Genomic DNA, 20,191 nt, shown 5'->3' on the forward strand with positions numbered 1-20,191 from the left:
AGTGATATCACAGTACAGGGATAATACACGTAGTCATGTCACAGTACAGGGATAATACACACAGTGATGTCACAGTACAGAGATAATACACAGTGATGTCACAGTACAGGGATAATACACATAGTGATGTCACAGTATAGGGATAATACACATAGTGATGTCACAGTACAGGAATAATGCACATAGTGATGTCACAGTACAGGGATAATGCACATAGTGATATCACAGTACAGGGATAATACACAGTGATGTCACAGTACAGGGATAATACACATAGTGATGTCACAGTACAGGGATAATACACATAGTGATGTCACAGTACAGGGATAATACACATAGTGATATCACAGTACAGGGATAATACACATAGTGATATCACAGTACAGGGATAATACACAGTGATGTCACAGTACAGGGATAATACACATAGTGATGTCACTGTACAGGGATAATACACATAGTGATGTCACAGTACAGGGTTAATACACATAGTGATGTCACAGTACAGGGATAATACACATAGTGATGTCACAGTACAGGGATAATACACATAGTGATGTCACAGTACAGGGATAATACACATAGTGATGTCACAGTACAGGGATAATACACATAGTGATGTCACAGTACAGGGATAATGCACATAGATGCCATAATACAATGATATTACACACAACGATGTCATAGTACATAGAGATAATATAAACAATGTTGTCAGAATACAGGGATAATACAAAAAGTGATGACACAGTAGAGGGATAATAAACAGAGTAATGACAGTACTGGGATTCATTTCTACTATGATATTATAGCACAGGAGCAATGCACAAGCAAAAATTTCACTGTGTACACTGTGACATCACACCATCAAAAGAAACTAATTATAATGATGTCACATGTATATATTATGATTTCCCAGTACAGTAATGGAGGTTCATTTAGTTTTTCACTCCCCCATCCATCATCCATAGATATCACTAATTGTACCCTAGGTGTTAGCGGGCCCTCTTAGTTGTGTCGCCAGTGAATGTTACATGTGTCAAATTAAAGAAGTTGTCTGATAACACAAAATGTTTCCAGATTTACATTATATTAAATACACTTATCAATATGATTTGTAAATGTCTCAGAAGTTTACATGCGGCTCGGAAAGGTGTTAGATGTATCATAGAAGAGCAGTCCGTACAAGTGCTGCTGCCCAGTGGGTTTCTGTGGAGGTTTCTGTTTGGGACCACCCAGCATGTGTGAACCAGCTGAGCACTACAGCAATTACCTGATGCCTAATAACTGCGGAAGACTTGTATCTATGGTGCCTAGCAAACGGGCAACACCACAGGGAAAAAACAACTTTGCCATAAGAATGAGAAATGCGATTGCCGGCATTTACTGTAAGGGACAAGCACTGCCGTGTGGGAAATCTTCTTCCTTCTCCCCTCACCTGTTCAATGGTTTTATAGAGCTCGCCATGTTTGCAGCAGGTTATCATTGTGTAAGCTTAGAGTATTTATATTTTTGTTACCACCTATACTGTATTTACTTTTTTAAAATTTCTTTTATGTGAAAATAGCAAAAATAATAAGCATTTGGAAATTTACATTTGATTTTTTATTTTTTTATTTTAACTGATATGATCTTAGTAGGGAATCTGATGTTTGGACAATTTAGTGCTTTAGAAAGGTCACTGTAGGAACAAATCTTTTTTTAAAACATAACCTTTAATATAGCTTATTAAAAACTGGCCTATAAAATTGTAGCACCGATGCAATATGACTTCAAATAGATATAGGCAACCATTAGTAACTTTTGTATTGCCTTTCCCATACAGTCATTTGCAATTTAGTGCTTTAGGAGGCAAATTTTTGATATTAAATATAGAGGTCCTATGTAAGTATGTAACCTTATGTGTTGTATGGTTACAGACTACTAACTAACCCTGTGGCGTCTGATCCTGCAGTACTCTCTCTTATCTGTACCCTTCGTACTCGGTTACAGATGGGAGTTTGCCTGTATCAGACTACACAGAGCTTATTCGTAGTCTGTAACCTTGGAGACACAATATTTCTGAATGAAATGGAATTTCAGTACTGATACATTTGGAAATGTATAATGGACATCTATGAACCTGAACATGAGGATGCCAGAAAAAGTGATCCTAAAGTTAACTATTGGGCAGTGGTGTATAGCCCATTGCCAGCCCCTCCTCCAACAACAAGCAATCCAACATGTCTGATACATCTTTACATTAAGTTAACAATAATACAACCTCATTCACATTTGATATAATGTGTGTGGCCAGTTTCAGAAACAGAAAGATTTAAGAGAACAAAGTTTGCAGGAACCTGTCTTGGTTCTATTATGAAACTGAAGAGGGGCAAACTCTTCGGTTTGTTACTGTACGGTTCCTTCCGATATCAGCTTCCGATATCACCTTTGGTACGTAATATTGGTGTCGTGACTACCTCACAACACCCGAAGGTGAGGGACCAACTGGTCCTTTGTAATCTGCTATATATAAAATATTTATGTATAATACCACCAGTATATTTTACCTAAATGGATCTAGACTATAGCACGCTTGGTGTCTTTTCATATTTTTGTCTCCGTTGGTTCTATTACCAGGCTGACAGTCTTATGGAGGAGGTTGGGTGGGACACTGTATGGAGACTGCAGACACTGATAGTGATACCTCCCACCTCAGCACCAAACGGTGTTCTGCATTATCTTTATGGGCAGCCCATCGCCCATGTAAAAGAACTTTGGTGACCCCTCTCTTTTAAGTCTATATCATCTTATCTGCATATCACTTGTTACTTCTAGCTGCAAAAACACAAAGCGTAAATCTTCCCAGTGGGTATTTTTAGGACATGCAGTAAATAAAACCATGGTCTCTAGCATCACCAAAAAATATCCATTCTGTAGTAGTGCGAAGGTCAAAGTGATGGTGTTTTTGTATACTGTATAGTGACCATGAGCACTAGTTACAATGTAGGGGGTCACATAAAATTTCAGACTTCCCATTCCTAGATCTTAGACTTGGAATCATCCGTGTGCATTCTTGTAATGTTATTGAAGCTATTACATATAAGGTAAGTTGTGTATACAGTTTTTCCCTGTTGTTCAGCTCGTCTGAATGAAGACTGAACTAGATGGGAAATGCTGTCATTATAATGAGAATGTAAAGCGTCTCGATCCCTGTATCTTGTAAATTGTGCTCCATCTGTCTGTTCTCTATAGTCTGTAAATATTGAAAGATGTGCATGCCTTAACCTATTCTGTTTGTCTTCTTTCCTTTTATCTTGCTGTTCACGACTTGACTCTGAAATGTGACACTTCACTTGGGCCTTGTTGGTGTATGTAAGCGTCTACAACTTTATGGATACCTTGCAACAACTAACGGTGTATGTACTTTAACATGCAATGTGCAAGTCTTACTTGTGAATACTGTCACTGCTAACCAGAACAGCTGCTCTTGTTATGATAAATCACTTTATGTTCACGTTCTATGATGACTTGTAGCGTCTGATAACTTTAGACAGTTGCATGCATTTTCCAATTTTCTTAAGACTAATAATTTTTAGAGTATGCTATAGACTTGTATATACATTGTACAGGTTAACAGAAGTGCTAGCTCCATGGGTAAAGGGGTTGTCGGGCCTGTAAAACTACATTCTCGCCTCACTGATTCCCGCCACTCCTATTCTGATTCTTCCTGAGTCCCACTGACTTTCTGTTTCCAGTTTCCCGGTACCTTTCTGCTCTGTCAGTCAATGGCCACATCCATGATCCACCTCAGTTAGTGACTGAGGGAAAAGCAAGTAGAGACCAGCAGGGACCTGGTCAGTATTGGAATGGGAGTGTCCGGCAATCAGTAAGGTGAGTTACTTTTTTAATATATTTTGTCACTTTGCTTGCCTGATAACCCTTCTAATTTTCATCTGTAACTGTTCAGTCAGCAAAATACAAGTCTAGAAATCCCATGTGGCTTCACACATATTATACAGAGATTCTTGATTTCTGTAAAATGGCCGCCTGCTTCTCAGAGCATGTCTGGTGTAAATTATGATAAATCTCATGATGGCCTCGCCCCCTTTTTGTGGAAGTGGCAAAGGCGGCATAGAAGCAAAAATGTCATTTTTAGTGCAAACCGTCAAATTGTGCAGAAAATTGTGATAACTGGTGTACAAGGCGTTATAAATATGCACCATTGGCCTTTGGAGGTCTAAGACACTCCCCTTCTCAACTGGTGAATCCATAGGCTGAGGTGAATGTGATTTATGTTTCATATGCCAGACTTGATCGTCTGTATACAACTCTGGTCCTTTGTGCACCATAAACTGTAATGTACACCACCTAAGACAAGGTTCACGCCTGCTCCCGGTTTCGGTTTGGGGATTCCGTTCTCTATTACACTTGAAAAATGCGGAGAGAAAAGTCTTGTAAGCGGAAATCCGGGCAGACCCCATTATAGTCTATGGGGTCCACAGGTTTCCGCAGGTAATCGCTTTATAAGTGGATTCGGTTTCTATTTTTGCTGGGGGACCCGAAGAACGGAAACGCAGGTGTGAACCTAGCAAAAGATCTGCCACGGAGTTGAGCGAGAATTATATCAGCCTCTCACGTAAATTTTAGTAAATGTTCTGCACTGTGTCTTAGGGTAAGGCCCCACGGGACGATCTGGAACACATTGCGGTTCTTCCTGCAGCGCTTTAAACAGAAAGTTCACAGAGTTTTCCTCCGCGGAGTTTCTGTTACCATTATATCTATGGGAATGCCACCGGTTTTGGAAATCACAGCGTGTCCGCGCTGCGGTTTTAACCGCAAAGTGGGCATGGGATTCACATGAATACCATCCACTTTGCCTGTACTGTATAACACTGCGTGCAAACCGAGGCGTTTCTGGCCCGTGGGACCCCGGCCTTAGTGCCAAAGTACAATGTGCATGGCACAGTCTAAGACTAGATTCACACAGCAGCGAATATTGTCAGCATTAACATCACTATTGGTGAATGAGATCCATTCACATGGCTGATATTAGGTCATGGTCTATTTTTGTCCGTTTTCACAGAACGCTCCATACACCGAAATGTATGAAGGATCCATGAAAATGGGTGCCACTCAGGTGCAAGAGGGCCATGAGAAGTGGCTGTTTTGCACCTCGGTCTTAGTCTGAGCCATTTCTCCCTGGTCTCAGCCGGTCCATCAGAGGAGGAGGTAGTGCCTCAAACTACCAATGCAGAGTTGGCCTAAAATAGTCTAAGAAACTGGTGGCTATTTAACAGAAATGAAGAGCGCATTGTGAATCTGAGGAAGCGCACCAGAAAGATTAAACAAGAGGGCAGCAGGTATTTATTTATGCATTAAGCTTTTTATTCTATTGTGAACTAGAAGGTTGCTTTCAGTTCACTTTCTTACATTACTATGCAAGTCATACACCATTTATTCCAACTGAAATGTTACCAAAACCCCTGTTAGTACTTGGTAGTGTCAATTCCACCTGAGAACGTCAGTAAATGCCCGCTGCCTGCTGCTGCATGTTTCCCAGATGTCAAAAGTTAGTGTTGTTTTCTTTCCTTTTTCTCTAGTCACTGGAGCGTTCCTTACAGTCCACTTCTAAGTGTTTTTCAGATTGGTATTTAATGAAGATATGACAATATTTTTACTGTTGCTAATTACTTGTTATTTTTGCTCAGCGGTTCTCTCCTTCATTCACAGTGACATCAGTAAAATAGGACATGTCTTTCTTACTGCTTTTCCCATAGGGATCTTTCTTTATGTTATGATTATAGTACAGTACCAGTATTCCTCCTGAATCACTACTATATACCGGGCCCGGGCCTACAGCAAACGGTTTATATGCACACTAGGAACATACATACCATACAGATATGGGGACAAACTAAATAAAGTCAGCTTCTTCTCAAAAGTTATGTTCCCATACAAATTGGATAGACTGGGTCAGGCACATATAGAGTAAAACACCTGGACAGCACCACTAAATGAACAGCTACCATATCTCCTTTTCTGTAAACAAAGTTTAAGCAAAAGTTCTGTATATGAAGTTTAAGGAAACCTCTTCTGTGAAGAGCGCTGCAGGAAAAACCACAATGCTTTACCGCCGTGGTTTTTCCCTGTAATGCTTTTTCGCTGTGGCCTGCTACGTGGGGCCTTACCCTAAGGCCGGGTTCACACAGGGTTTTTTGGTCTGGAACTTGAGGCGGAGGCCGCCTCAGGTTCCGGATCAAAAAACGGGTAGCCGCGACTGAATGCCAGTGCAGTGCACCGGCATCCAGCCGCGCACTCTGCTACGGATTAGACCCAATGAATGCGCCTAGTCCGGAGGAGGGAGTGTCTTTAGGCCGAATCGTGAGGCGAATCAGCCTGAAGAAAGAACTGACCGGCTCCCATTGATTTCAATGGGAGCAGTCTTTTTGGTCAGGATATTGAGGCGGATACAGCCTCAAAATCCTGACCAAAAAACCCTGTGTGAACTTACCCTAAGGGCCCGTTCACACGGAGTAAACGCGCGTTTATTTTGGCAAAATACACGTGTAAAAAATACACGTGTAAATATAAGACTCCCATTGACTTCAGTGACATTTTTTTACAGATGTAAAATGTCATTGAAGTCAATGGGAGTCTTATTTTTTCACGTGTACTTTTTACACGTCTATTTTGTCAAAATACACGTTCGTTTACTCCATGTCTACGGGCCCTCACTCTCCCATTTGGCTAGCTAATTTTTTCAGCTAATGGGAAAAAAGCATCATGATCTGTCTTCAGGCAGATTGTTCCTTGCAAAGCCCATTGAAATGAATGGGATGCAAAAAAAAAAAAAAACCACCAAAAAACGCTAGCTTTCTTTTTTTGCAGCTGTTTTTGCAAGAAAAAAAACATCAATCAACCACTGCAAAACCTGCTAGCGTTGTTTTCTGCCTCCCCTTCATATCAATGAGTTTTACAAGAAAGAATCTACCTGAAGATAGGTCTTGATACTTCTTTCTTCTCTACTGACTCCTACTGAAATGAATGAGAGAGTTGGGGGTGTTTATTAAGGCGGATTCTGCCTCAAAACCCGCCTGCAAAACATTCTCTTTGAACATACCGTAACGAGATATTCCTGTATTCACAACTTCATTGGTAGAGAACAGGACATCATACACCTCTAATATACAGGTATTAAAATATTGCTCACTCATCTATATTTTATCAGTGTAGTCGTCTGTCTCTAAAGAAAAATAGTGAACCCCATCTTTTCATTTTTTTATTGCCTGTATAAATGCCCAGCTCCCAGTGAGATGCTCTTGACGGCCTGTGTCCCTATGACAACACTTCCTCTGCTTGAAAAACTTTTAGCCAACTTGGCCAGTTATTACTGATATCCAGAAAGAGGAGAATATTACAGTAGAAGACGCATTAGTTTAGCTACAAACAGTGGAAAACATGAACCTGCTTCCCCAATAAGGAATCCTTTATGTTGGCAATTCAATAGGCTTCTTTGTGACCATAGATACATTGCACACTTCAACTTTCCCAGTGCTTGTAAGTAGCTACAAAGTGGTGTTCAGTGCCACCGTATCATGTAGTTGTCAGAAAGCCAGAGCGGTAATGTGAATGCCTTTTGTTTCCATACCGCTCACTTCTGACTTCTCTTTACTGATGTCATATAACTTCATCCAAGCCAAGACTTCAGCTCTGCTCACTATAGTGCGGTGTAATACTAGACTGAATCTTCAGTTTCTACATAGTCTCTCCTTAGACTATCGAATACATAACTACATACATATTTCTTATAGCTACTGGACACTTCATAAGTCAGTAGTAAAGATTCATTCGGGCTTGACACATGTTTACCACCAAGAACCTTGCATTTTGGATGCATTGGTTAATACCTAAAGCCCTGTTCACATTACATTTCTCCCATCTATTTGATGGGCAGTATGTGCTGGTATATATGAAACACATCTATAGGAACCCATCTACCTGATGGATTCCATCTGCTAGGTGGACGTATGTCAGGGCGTTCTTTCTAACTGTATAAGAAATCAGAGTTTGTTGTGCTTCCCTGTATAGAGGCATCCTGCAAAAAATTCATTCCAAGTGTTATACTTTTCTCCATCTTGGGAGCCTATTTTTTTATGTATGTCTATACAGTAGGATATATTGGAGTCTTCCTTTGGAGGTATACAACAGGAATTCTTCCCGAGATATTTTTATATACAGTACAGACCAAAAGTTTGGACACACCTTCTCATTCAAAGAGTTTTCTGTATTTTCATGACTATGACAATTATAGATTCACACTGAAGGCATCAAAACTATGAATTAACACTTGTGGAATTATATACTTACCAAAAAAGTGTGAAACAACTGAAAATCTGTCTTATATTCTCGGTTCTTCAAAGTAGCCACCTTTTGCTTTAATTACTGCTTTGCACACTCTTGGCATTCTCTTAATGAGCTTCAAGAGGTAGTCACCTGAAATGGTTTTCACTTCACAGGTGTGCCCTGTCAGGTTTAATAAGTGGGATTTCTTGCCTTATAAATGGTGTTGGGACCATCAGTTGTGTTGTGCAGAAGTCAGATAGATATACAGCTGATAGCCCTACTGAATAGACTGTTAGAATTTGTATTACAGCAAGAAAAAATCAGCTAAGTAAAGAAAAATGAGTGGCCATCATTACTTTAAGAAATGAAGGTCAGTCAGTCCGAAAAATTGGGAAAACTTTGAAAGTGTCCCTAAGTGCAGTTGCAAAAAACCATCAAGTGCTACAAAGAAACTGGCTGACATGAGGACCACCCCAGGAAAGAAAGACCAAGACTCACTTCTGCTGCAGAGGATCATCCGAGTCACCAGCCTCAGAAATCACAGGTTAACAGCAGCTCAGATTAGAGACCAGGTCAATGCCACACAGAGTTCTAGCAGCAGACACATCTCTACAACAACTGCTAAGAGGAGACTTTGTGCAGCAGGCCTTCATGGTAAAATAGCTGCTAGAAATCCACTGCTAAGGACAGGCAACAAGCAAAAGAGACTTGTTTGGGCTAAAGAACACAAGGAATGGACATTAGACCAGTGGAAATCTGTGCTTTGGTCTGATGAGTCCAAATTTGAGATCTTTGGTTCCAACCACCGTGTCTTTGTGCGACGCAGAAAGGGTGAACGGATGTACTCTACATGCCTGGTTCCACCGTGAAGCGTGGAGGAGGGGGTGTGATGGTGTGGGGGTGCTTTGCTGGTGACACTGTTGGGGATTTATTCAAAATTGAAGGTATACTGAACCAGCATGGCTACTACAGCACTTTGCAGCGGCATGCTATTCCATCCGGCTTGTGTTTAGTTGGACCATTATTTATTTTTCAACAGGACAGTGTCCCCAAACACACCTCCAGGCTGTGTAAGGGCTATTTGTCCTTGAAGAAGAGTGATGGGGGGCTACACAAGATGACCTGGCCTCCACAGTCACCAGACCTGAACCCAATCGAGATGGTTTGGGGTGAGCTGAACCGCAGAGTGAAGTCAAAAGGGCCAACAAGTGCTAAGCATCTCTGGGAACTCCTTCAAGACTGTTGGAAGACCATTTCAGGTGACTACCTCTTGAAGCTCATCAAGAGAATGCCAAGAGTGTGCAAAGTAGTAATCAAAGCAAATGGTGTGTCCAAACTTGGTCTGTACTGTATACACTGTGTGTGTATAGATATATATTTATTTATTTTGCACTTCGGGGATGAAGTCACCAGGCTAGCAGTTGGCTTAACATGGAAATTTACAGGCCCTGGGGATGTACCAGTACTTATCTGCTTTATTACATTGGTCTACTCTAAACAAAGGAGGTGCAGATGCCAGACTTTGGCGGAAATTGGAATACATAAAGAATAAGGAGCCCATGGGAAAAATTCCAAAATATGACTTTTACTCTTATTCTAGTTCTGGTTCACACCCTAACTCTGGTTCATACCCCCAACTCAGCTTAAGTAAGTCCATTACAGGTAGGAGTAGGAGAGCCACTGCCAACCCTATACCGCACACAGGACTTGTCTTGTCTGGTTACATAGTTGATGAGGTTGGATAAAGACATTAGTCCATCAAGTCCAACCTATAACCCTACAATCCCTACAGTTCAGTTCCTCTTATGTTTATTTCTGGTATCTTTCTTTTAATATCTTTTTCTGTAAATGTGAGATGTTTTAGCTGACCTAACAATTCATGCTACTAATCCACTAACACGGTAGTTACGCCAGCACATTTGCCGCCTTTCCACATTCTTTTTCCCAGGCTCCACTAATCTTTTTTACATAACATGCATGCTTTTCTCTCTCTTTTGTATGGGAGGGAATATAGCACAATGCCGACTTTTCATACATTTTCATAGAGCTTCTCATGTTTGAGATACCTGTGGAAATAACTGATCAAACAAAAGACTACTTCATATGACTCTCCGTCCATCATTAGGTTTTTACATACAGATCCATCGATAGGGGCTATAGATATGACTGCTGTTATTTGTGCCAGTCACAGGAGTGTAATGTCATACATTTACATAATATGGCCACAGATGGAATTATCCCTTCCATTCTCTAAAGACCTTTTATATTCAACATATTTTTGGATAAAACCTTACACTTAGAATTAGTATTAAAAAGTTGCATAAAATGGTGTATAATACACAAGTAATGATAATATATGTAAGGACTCTTGTAGTATAAAAATGACATCTGAATAATGAATTGTTTGCTCACACTTTATTCACATAGCTACATTTTGTGAGCATGTGACTTTGACGGCGAGTGCTCCTACCTTCTTATTTGTTGGTGGTGTGCTGTCCATGGTGAAAACAGGACAACTTTTTTATTTCCTATTGTTTCTAGGTTTGTGGATCTTTGAGAAATTGATGATACACAAAGGACATCTGTTTTTAATTTTCACGGACCCATAGACTTTATGTGGTGCATCTGTAGTTCACTGACCCCTACTTTTCTATGGGCCCATACATACGACCATGATTTTCATGGTCCCGTGTGCAGCCTGACAGTCCGCATCAGAGAGGGCATGTCCTATTCTTGTCCTATTTTGCGGCCCATGCTTCTGTAGCTCATATTCATTTAATGAAAGGAAGCACGGCCCATGCACGGTGGCACATGGGGACATCTCTGTGTCCCCCCATGTGCAGCCTGTGCTTTACATTTCAGCACGGTCATTTGCAACCGGCCTTATACTAGAAAACTAGTGGAGTCACTCAAGGTATCACAAGGTGAAGTAATTATTAGCCCTATACGTGAGTATTAAAGGGACACCCTGAAGTAAATCCACGTAGACTGCTACATGGAAATAAGGGCATGGGGAAGCAATACATAAATATCAAATATAAAAATAAATGTAGAAAAACAAGCAATTTTAAAATGCAAAATAAGGGCTTTAAGTATGCAGCTAAAGAAGCCCCTTACTCAGAACAATCCCTGTCTATATGCTGTATTAGAGCATGTAGCCATCTTTGAGCTATGGTGGAGGCCATGTGAATGGCTGCCATGTAATATTACTCCTCCTTCGCAGAGGTAATACATACCCCCGCAGTATCCTACCCAGATAATATCATTTGCCTGCCAGGATCTTGTGTTCTAGACCTGCAGCAAATTTAAAGGGCAACCCCTTTGAAATATTTTGGCCTATACTGTACCATTGGACTACCACTTTGTTACAACTATATGGACAATAAATTATAGATATTTCCTATAGTTATACATATATTCACAGCACTTGTGTATTATATTATCACAGTCTACACTTACTGTACTATCCTGCTCAATACATAAGAAGTTGATCTAACATAGGGATTATAAGGATAATGTTGTGTTGAATACGTTTTTGTATGTGTTTCCAAGTATTTATCTTCTTACAACTTCTGCAGGTACATAAAGCAGATGCACAAGATCAAATCTCCAGAAGCTATTGGGATACTCTGAGACGTGGCACAAGCCAAGCCCTATTTTCGGACCTTGCAGAGGTACAAATAAACCTCTGGTCCGAGCCATATTACATCTCATTAGGATTTTATTAACCTGCATCACCTGGATTACCGTATATACTCGAGTATAAGCTGAATTTTTCAGCCCAGTTTTTGTGCTGAAAAAGCCCCCCTCGGCTTATACTCGAGTCAGAAAGATAAAAAAAATTATTTATTTTTTTAGGAGGGGGGGGGTCTATGACCAGCCACAATATTAATGTATAGAATCTCCTATAAAATAGTGCAAAAAACAAAACAAAAAGATTTAAAAAAAATAAAAGTTCTAAATCCCTCCTTTCCCTAGAATAGATACAAAAGTAGAAAATGACTGTGAAACACATACACATTGGGTATCCCTGTGTCTGAGAGTGCCCGGTCTACTGAATATAGGTTATCTGCAGTGCTCTTGTTCCGTCGGGAAGGGGTTAATAGGAGCACTGCAAATACCCTATATTCAGCCAGACTGAATTCCAAGTGGGGGAAGAAAACCCAGTCCTCAAGCTCAGGGAAGGGGCAGACAGACAACCAAACCACCTCCTCCCCTTTCCCAGCATCCAACATCTACTGCACCCAAAAATTCCGACCATTTAAATTTTCGAAATTTTCCAGTAGCTGCTGCATTTTCCCCCCTAGGCTTATACTCGAGTCAATAAGTTTTCCCAGTTTTTTGTGGTAAAATTAGGGGGTCGGCTTATAATCGGGTCGGCTTATACTCGAGTATGTACGGTATGTTTCATTGCTGATGTGCATGTATTCTGCATGTGACTGCTGCTCCCTCTCTTACTCTACTGTAATATATATAAGTGTGTGTATATGTGTGTGTATATATATATATATATATATATATATATATATATATATATATATGTATATATATAAAATATTATGTGTATATTTGTGTAAATGTGGTAGTATAAAAGTCCCATAATTGTGTTCAGGAACTTTAGAAGATATATCTACACCTGATGTTACTGGAGATATAAGTACCCTCCACCCTGTATAGTAGCAAAAGAATATTGTAATATATATACTATAGTTCACATTTATATTCTCTCCGAATGTGTGTGACTTTAACTATCCATATTTTGATGGGGTTATAGTCATCTTTAAACACCATTTCACAGTTCATGCAGAGAATGAATGTACAAAATATGTAGTAACTCTATATATATTTCTTTATATAATTAGCATTGTTCCTCCACAGGTTACAGCATGTGTTGTAATTTAAAGCTGCATTAACAAGTTGGATGACTACTACTACCGTAGTATTCTTTGCTCAGCTTTATCTAGATATTATTATTATTATTGCTACTAATAATAATAATAATTAGAGATAAGCGAACAGTGAAATATTCGAGTTTCGAGAATTGTTTCGAGTAGAGCCTTAACCCCCTGCGCGCCGGCTGCCTCCATTCATTTGAATGGGAGGCTAAACTAAACATCTCTAGCAGCTACTTACCTCTAGAGATGGCTGCTCCAGTGCCCTCCTTCTTCTTGCCTCGCTGCCCCGCCTCCCAGGTTAGTGTTTAAAGCGCTAGGTAGGCGGGGCTTGTTTCTTAGGAGAGTGTGGGCGGGTACAGGGCGGGGAGACGTGACGTCTCCCCTCCCAGTACCTGCCCTCACTCTCCTAACCCGCCCACACTTTCCTAACCTGGCAGGGAGGGGGCAGGGAGCAGCGTGGAGCGGCAGCGAGGCAAAGAAGAAGGAAGGCACTGGGCACCGGACCAGCCATCTCTGGAGGTAAGTGGACACCAGGGGGTAGGATTGCTTTTAAAATCCGATCTCCAATTAATAAAAAAAATCCCATTGACTTGCATTGGGATCGGAATTGGGATCGAGATCGGGTTCGAATGAAAAATGATCGGAAATCGGATTTTAAAATAGATCCTGAAAAGTCAAGATCGTCTCAATCCTATTGGCCAGTGTACAGCATTCGACCAATCAACCGGAGGCTCGTCTGTGAGAAGGCGGAGTCTAAAATTGGACCACAATGGAGACTGTGTTAGAAATAGAGAATAGAGATGACTCAGTTGCTCCATCTCATGTGCCAATGCAACAGCTAATAGAATCCGGTGGTCACTTTTGCCAAATGAGAACTGCAAATTTGGTAAATGAATCAATTCAATATATTGTCAGGATCAAACAGATTGTGATTGAAATCTCTCAGTGAGGTCTACTTGCTCCTCTCTGATTTTTTTTTTTTTTTTTTGTGTTTTGAGGTCTGAGTCACATGAAATTACTAGGACCCAAAGACTTTATAAAGGCACCGCCTGATAATGTATAAAACTTATAGTTATATGAGACGAGTTCCCAGTGATTTTATTGGTTACATTAATACAAGTATGTGAACTTTTTTACTTGTCCTGCAGTATATTGAATATGTTCTGTTAATATGATGGTGAGTAAATGACCCCAGGCTTTTGTGATAGGTGCTACAGGCAATATATGACACATTCACTCTATTAGAGATATAGTCATAAAACAATGAAAATATTGATTCGGCTAATTCATAAATTGATTGACTCATGAAAGAAACCCATTTGTAATATGTTTAGTAATCTTTACATATTAACATTATGTATGTTCTGTACGAAGGGCGCCGATGAGCTTACCAGCTCCATGATACATACTACGCTGCTTGTACACTTTTTTGGGAAGAAAGGAAAAATCGAACTTAACTTTGAAGACTTTTACAGGTTAGTAATTTACATGCCTATTAATACACGCAAATAACTTATATGTAGTAATGTAAGGAAATGTTTCAGGAAGCTGAATTGTTGTGAAATAATAATAAAGATATGCTGTTATCTGTGCCCACACTACATGTTCCACGTACAGTATAGCTTTGATGATATAATATACAGGTTATAGGACACATATGCTTCAATCACGCAGAACTTACATGTAGCAAAGAACATAGTAACAATAAAGACAGTAAATTAACCTATATAATATTAAATAGGACATATAGAATATAAAAGCATAGAGATCGCTTCACATCTGCTGATACTTGCACTCTTCATTCAAGTTGTAGAGCAAGGAAAACAACAGAAACTCTGTATATGTATATGAACATTACCGAATGGACTGCACTGACTGTACTGTGGTCCTTCGGGTTTCTATCAAGGAACTGGCATTTCATTGCACAAAATGATGCAGTATGTTGTGCCATTTTGTCCTGGAATATTTGATGTATGTAAAAGACATCTAATAGAACACAATATACCATCAACAATCATAGAAATATGACAAATGACAAGAGAGATCATAGAACATAAACAACAAAAATTAAACTCAAAGAATAAACAATAGACACACAAGTAGTTCACAAACAATGATAGAAACATGGAACACATGGAAAAGGGAATATATGAATGTGCAAAGACTTGGAACACATGAAATAAACATGGAAAAGAGAACATATGAATACACAAAGACATAGAACACAACAAAGATCATTTACAGAACAAACATGGAGTGCAACATACAAACGTGAATATGTAAATGCATGAACAAATGGAACACAAAACAGAGATATTAATAAACTGGACACTCATATTAAGTGGGATGTGTTCTGTCTCAACTGTTTTTGGCAACTCCAATCTTTCACGTACCCTGCAATACCTAAAATAAGGATGGAAATAGTGATTGATCAGCGACATTTTTACTTCTGTTTTAGGTTCATGGATAACCTGCAGACTGAGGTACTGGAAATCGAGTTCCTTTCCTATTCTAAAGGCATGAATACGATCAGTGAAGAAGATTTCGCCCACATTCTCTTAAGATACACAAATGTTGAAAACACATCAAGTTACTTGGAGAACGTGCGGTTCAGGATTCCCGAGGAAAAGGTTAATTTTGTTTAACATTCAGATCCACCAGATTTCTGGCTCGTTTGTCTGAATTGGTTATGATGTTAGGAAGCTTCTTAATTTACACATCACATGACAAATCTATCCCTCCATGGCCAGCTAATGTGAGGTCCTCTATAGTATATCTTATAGTCCAGTAATAGGACCGGTAGAAGATTTTCTCTGTTGTATGATCACTGTAAGTAAAGGGGATTCATGTTTTTGTATTGTTTTGTGTGCTCACTCATTATAATCTACAGAAAAGAATAAATATAATAACACACTACAGCTATAATAAAATACGTTAATTCCTAAAACAGAGTTATTTTGTATATATATATATATATATATATATATATATCTATGAGATTAAGTAAATCCCAAGACTTCGGCCGACAGACATGGCCTTTATAAGGTGAGATGGATTACATTGATGACTATTCTCAGTTTACCTATTGCAAAAGGGAGGATTTCAAAGAGATCGCCATGAATGAAGGATTGCTTAGAAGCTTGTGTATCCGACTGCTTCACTTCTTGTGTAACAGATGAATTGTGAGCCTGGTACCCGGCTAATAGAACAAGCTGTTGGCATAAAAATGCCTCAATGGAAACCAATAGAGCTGATGTTACAAGCAGTCCTTGAGGCGTGGGATGTTTTGGATGTATTCTTCTGTTTGTATTTGTGGTGGGATCAGGTTAATCCTTTCTAAGGAAAACTCACAAACAGCTTGTCTTTGCCTGAAATGGTTACACTTTGGCAGTGTTGACAGTGCAGCTTGAGAAACCAGAAAACCTAAAGTGTACTTAGTGCAGGATCTATTGTTAAGGAGACTTTCATCTTGCGTCTTGGTCAGAAGCTGAATGGCCTATAATTGAGTAGTGTGTAAATGGTTTCTCATGTCTTCTCACCGTATAAAAACAAGGATTGTTGTATAATTTAAGAAAGTATGTGAAACATCGTATTTATTGGCTTTCACCTCCAGTTTAACACCTCATTGTCTTACTGGATTGTTGTCATGTAAGCACAAGGGTTGTGTTTGAAATGTTAATGACTGAGGATTGAAAGTTGTCCACTTGTATGTACGGCAGGCCGTGTGCTAACCCAGCTTTATACTTACCTTGTCTTGCTGCTTACGTTACAGATTTACGTTACAGTAGTGAGTGTTAGTAATCTTTTGGTCTGATCAGTAATGACTAAGCTTAAGCCAGCCATGCACCTTAGATAACTAGCTTGGCCTACTCCAGCATTCACCTGCGCGCTCGGCTTGGCCAAGTGGCGCATGTGTACCAAACTTGGGGAGAAGAGAACACGACTACCCACCTGCTATGGTAGTGAGTAGAGATGAGCGAACACTGTTCGGATCAGCCGATCCGAACAGCACGCACCCATAGAAATGAATGGAAGCACCTGTGATGCCGGCCGGCCGCCGGCAAAGTCACCGTCTCTAGTAGTGAGTTATCTTCTGAGAACAAGAGGATCGGGCTGTTGAAGTCCAACTGCCCAATCCTTCTCTCCCCTGAAGTCTACTCTCTCGGGAGAACCGATAGGCCCTCATAAACATCAGATAGTTGACTGAACCCATCGAATAACAGTGACAATAACTTGTTAATGAACTATGGGAGGGAATTTATTAAACCTTTCACTCTAAAAATTCAGGTGTCAAAAATTAGCAGATTAGGGATTTGTAATTTATTTATGCTTATTTGTACAAAAATTTAGCAACATTTAGTGAAATAACAGGATCAAGACAGAAGAGAAAAAAAGCAATGTTATGGTCGGCTATTATACATTGATGAGATGCTTCTCATAAAAAATGTACAAAAATGAACGTGAGGTTTTTAGCATAGATATCGATCAAGTTATATAAGCCCACTAGCGACATAAGGGAGCCTTCTAATGGCTATTAATTCTCTGACTGAGGCTATATGGTAAGGTGAACTTTTATGAGATCTGATTGCATGGTTCGTTGCGTTGTCTGCCGTTGCTGTAGCACTGTTCTTGCGGGGTGGTGTGGCCCAGAGTCTGGGGGCTTAGCCTGGCTGCAGGGCTGTTGCTCTCCTTATAGGTACTGTGTTGTGGTGAAGATGGTTGCTGTACAGCGCCGCACCCAGTAGGGTATGGACCCACTATACACAGGTGGCCGTGAAGTGGCTAGTAGGTTTATACACCTTGATTAATATGTATACTAAGAATATTATGTTTCATTTTGTAGATTTTGCTGAGAAGCACAAGATCAGTGTATAATACTGGGATGTCCATGTCTTTCCTTTTTTTCTCTCCATAATGTAATATCAGCTCAGAAGTTATGCAGAATAGTAGAAACAACCAGGGGGCGCACACCTCAATATCACAACAGAAAGAAGATATGGCAAATGACAAAGCTTTATTGATAACACGTTTCAGAGTTTTGTGCGCTAAAATAATGCAACTCTTTCTTCAGATCCTTGGTGGCTATTTCTCCAACATTTCTATACTGAAACAGGGACCATGTAAGACTTTTTTCTAAACTGATTTTCGCCATTTTGATCAGCGGAGTCTCTAATGGAAGAAAAACCATCAGAAAAACTGCGTTATCAAAAACGTTTCATGTTAATTTTACCTAGACTTAGGATAGGATACAAAGATGAAAAATACAGCAGAAAAGCAGTGAAAACAGCAAATTTTATCAATAAGTCAGTGTGATGAATATAGCCGGCTATAAAACTTTATGTATAAGCAATTCCCTAACATACATCTGTTACCCCAGTAATCCCCTGGGAAGGATTTGGATAGCAGGGAACTGCAGCTGTGGGGAACTTCTCCACCTTGTGTCTCCATTGTCATCAGTAAATATAGTGTGTGACAATGTGATGTCACGGCCTCAGACAGCGGGCAGCAATGTTCTTCACTGTCACATCTGTGTTTGTCCTGCACTTCCTTCACTTTGCTTCTAGTTTTGACCTTTACCGTTGTCCATTCTTACACTTGTAAATGTGTAACCTTGACTCCAGTCATTCCTGACTAGTCTTCTGTGTCAAGGTTTACATCAGCTGTCTATCATTGGGCATGGATCCAATGCCTTACTCTGAAAACCAGACATTTTTGTAAAGTTTTCTAGTCAATTTCAAAGTAGGCTGCATGCACACAGAGTTACGCCGAGCTTGTAAAAATCCTCATTCACAGCCGTACATGCGAGCGCTGCCATTGAAGTGATTGGGAAGTGTTCGGGAGCCATCCGCAGCGCTCGCGTGTACGGCTGTGAATGAGTATTTTTACAAGCCCGGCGTAACTCCGTGTGCATGCAGCCTAACACCTTGTATTCTGCTACAATGGAAGCCAGCATCGATCCTGAAGGCAGAACTTGGAGTGTCTACATCCCAGTGCAAAATCAGAGTCCCCCTGTAACAGAGCCCGCACCTACATATGTCATTTGTAATACTAGGGTCTTACATGTAGAAGAGGCACCATTATCTTGATGCGAGGGCTACTTCACTAAATCCCCCAGCTACTGTCTGTATCCCCCTTACAGGGCCCTCTATCCTACTGAACCAGTTGGTCACGATGTTAGTCTGTTGCCCTTGTTCTTGTGTATTTAGTATGCACAAATTTGACAATACTGGTGATATCAGCTGGAAGCTAGGGTCTGAGTAGAAGTGAGTCATTTTTTTATGCTTATGGGATATTCAACAATATTACTAAACGCTCACGGGCGGATACTTTGCAAACCCATTCAAATGAATGGGTTTGAAAAGTGACTGCCGGTTTCTGTCTCCTGTCCAGTTTCTTGGGCAGAAGATGGAAACTGAAAGTGGAGACCGGGGCGCAGATGTGAACCCGCCCTGCATTTGTTTGAGTTAAACTTAGTAGTGGCTACGGAAGGAATGGAAAATATATAGGAAATATTTGGACTTCTCCCCTCTGCTCAATCTACTTCTGGCTATGGCTCAAAAAAAAACATAACAAAATCTGCAACAAAAAAAGAAGCCTTTCTTCAACGTGGGACCTTAGCCTTAAAGTACTTCCTGATTTTGCTAAAAAAAAAAAAAAAAACCCTACACCAATAAGTACATGTCTGATTTCAGCCTTAAAACATTGATAATTGAGATTATTTACTTGTTTATATAGCAATAACATATTCAGCAGCGCGGTACGTAGACTGTGTCGTCACTCACATCAGACCTTGAGTTCACATGGAGTTCCACATGTACACATTCCGTCACGGCTGCCGCGGCGAGATACTGATGCTGCCGCTCCGGATTAGACCCAATTGAATGGGCCGGAGCCTCGCGCCGCGGACACCGTGGCTGATTCAGCCGTGGAATCCGCGGCATGATAGGGCAGCACACTTCTTTTATCCGCTA

The 20,191-nt window shown here is 40.2% G+C and overlaps 1 protein-coding gene across 3 annotated transcripts in view; it reads left to right on the forward strand.

The window, feature by feature from the left end:
• Nucleotides 1-20,191, forward strand: part of MICU3 (mitochondrial calcium uptake family member 3) — a 128,711-nt gene that overhangs the window by 94,756 nt on the left and 13,764 nt on the right. Inside the window, exons 8-11 of one of the 3 annotated variants that reach the window (XM_075258738.1) lie at nucleotides 3,360-3,398; nucleotides 11,904-11,999; nucleotides 14,595-14,695; nucleotides 15,679-15,850. In XM_075258738.1, the coding sequence (XP_075114839.1) occupies nucleotides 3,360-3,398; nucleotides 11,904-11,999; nucleotides 14,595-14,695; nucleotides 15,679-15,850 (408 nt within the window). The remainder of the gene's footprint in view (nucleotides 1-3,359; nucleotides 3,399-11,903; nucleotides 12,000-14,594; nucleotides 14,696-15,678; nucleotides 15,851-20,191) is intronic. The other 2 variants (XM_075258721.1, XM_075258730.1) reach the window with 2 other exon arrangements.

Source organism: Leptodactylus fuscus, chromosome 1 (assembly GCF_031893055.1).
Source record: "Leptodactylus fuscus isolate aLepFus1 chromosome 1, aLepFus1.hap2, whole genome shotgun sequence".
NCBI lineage: Eukaryota > Metazoa > Chordata > Amphibia > Anura > Leptodactylidae > Leptodactylus > Leptodactylus fuscus.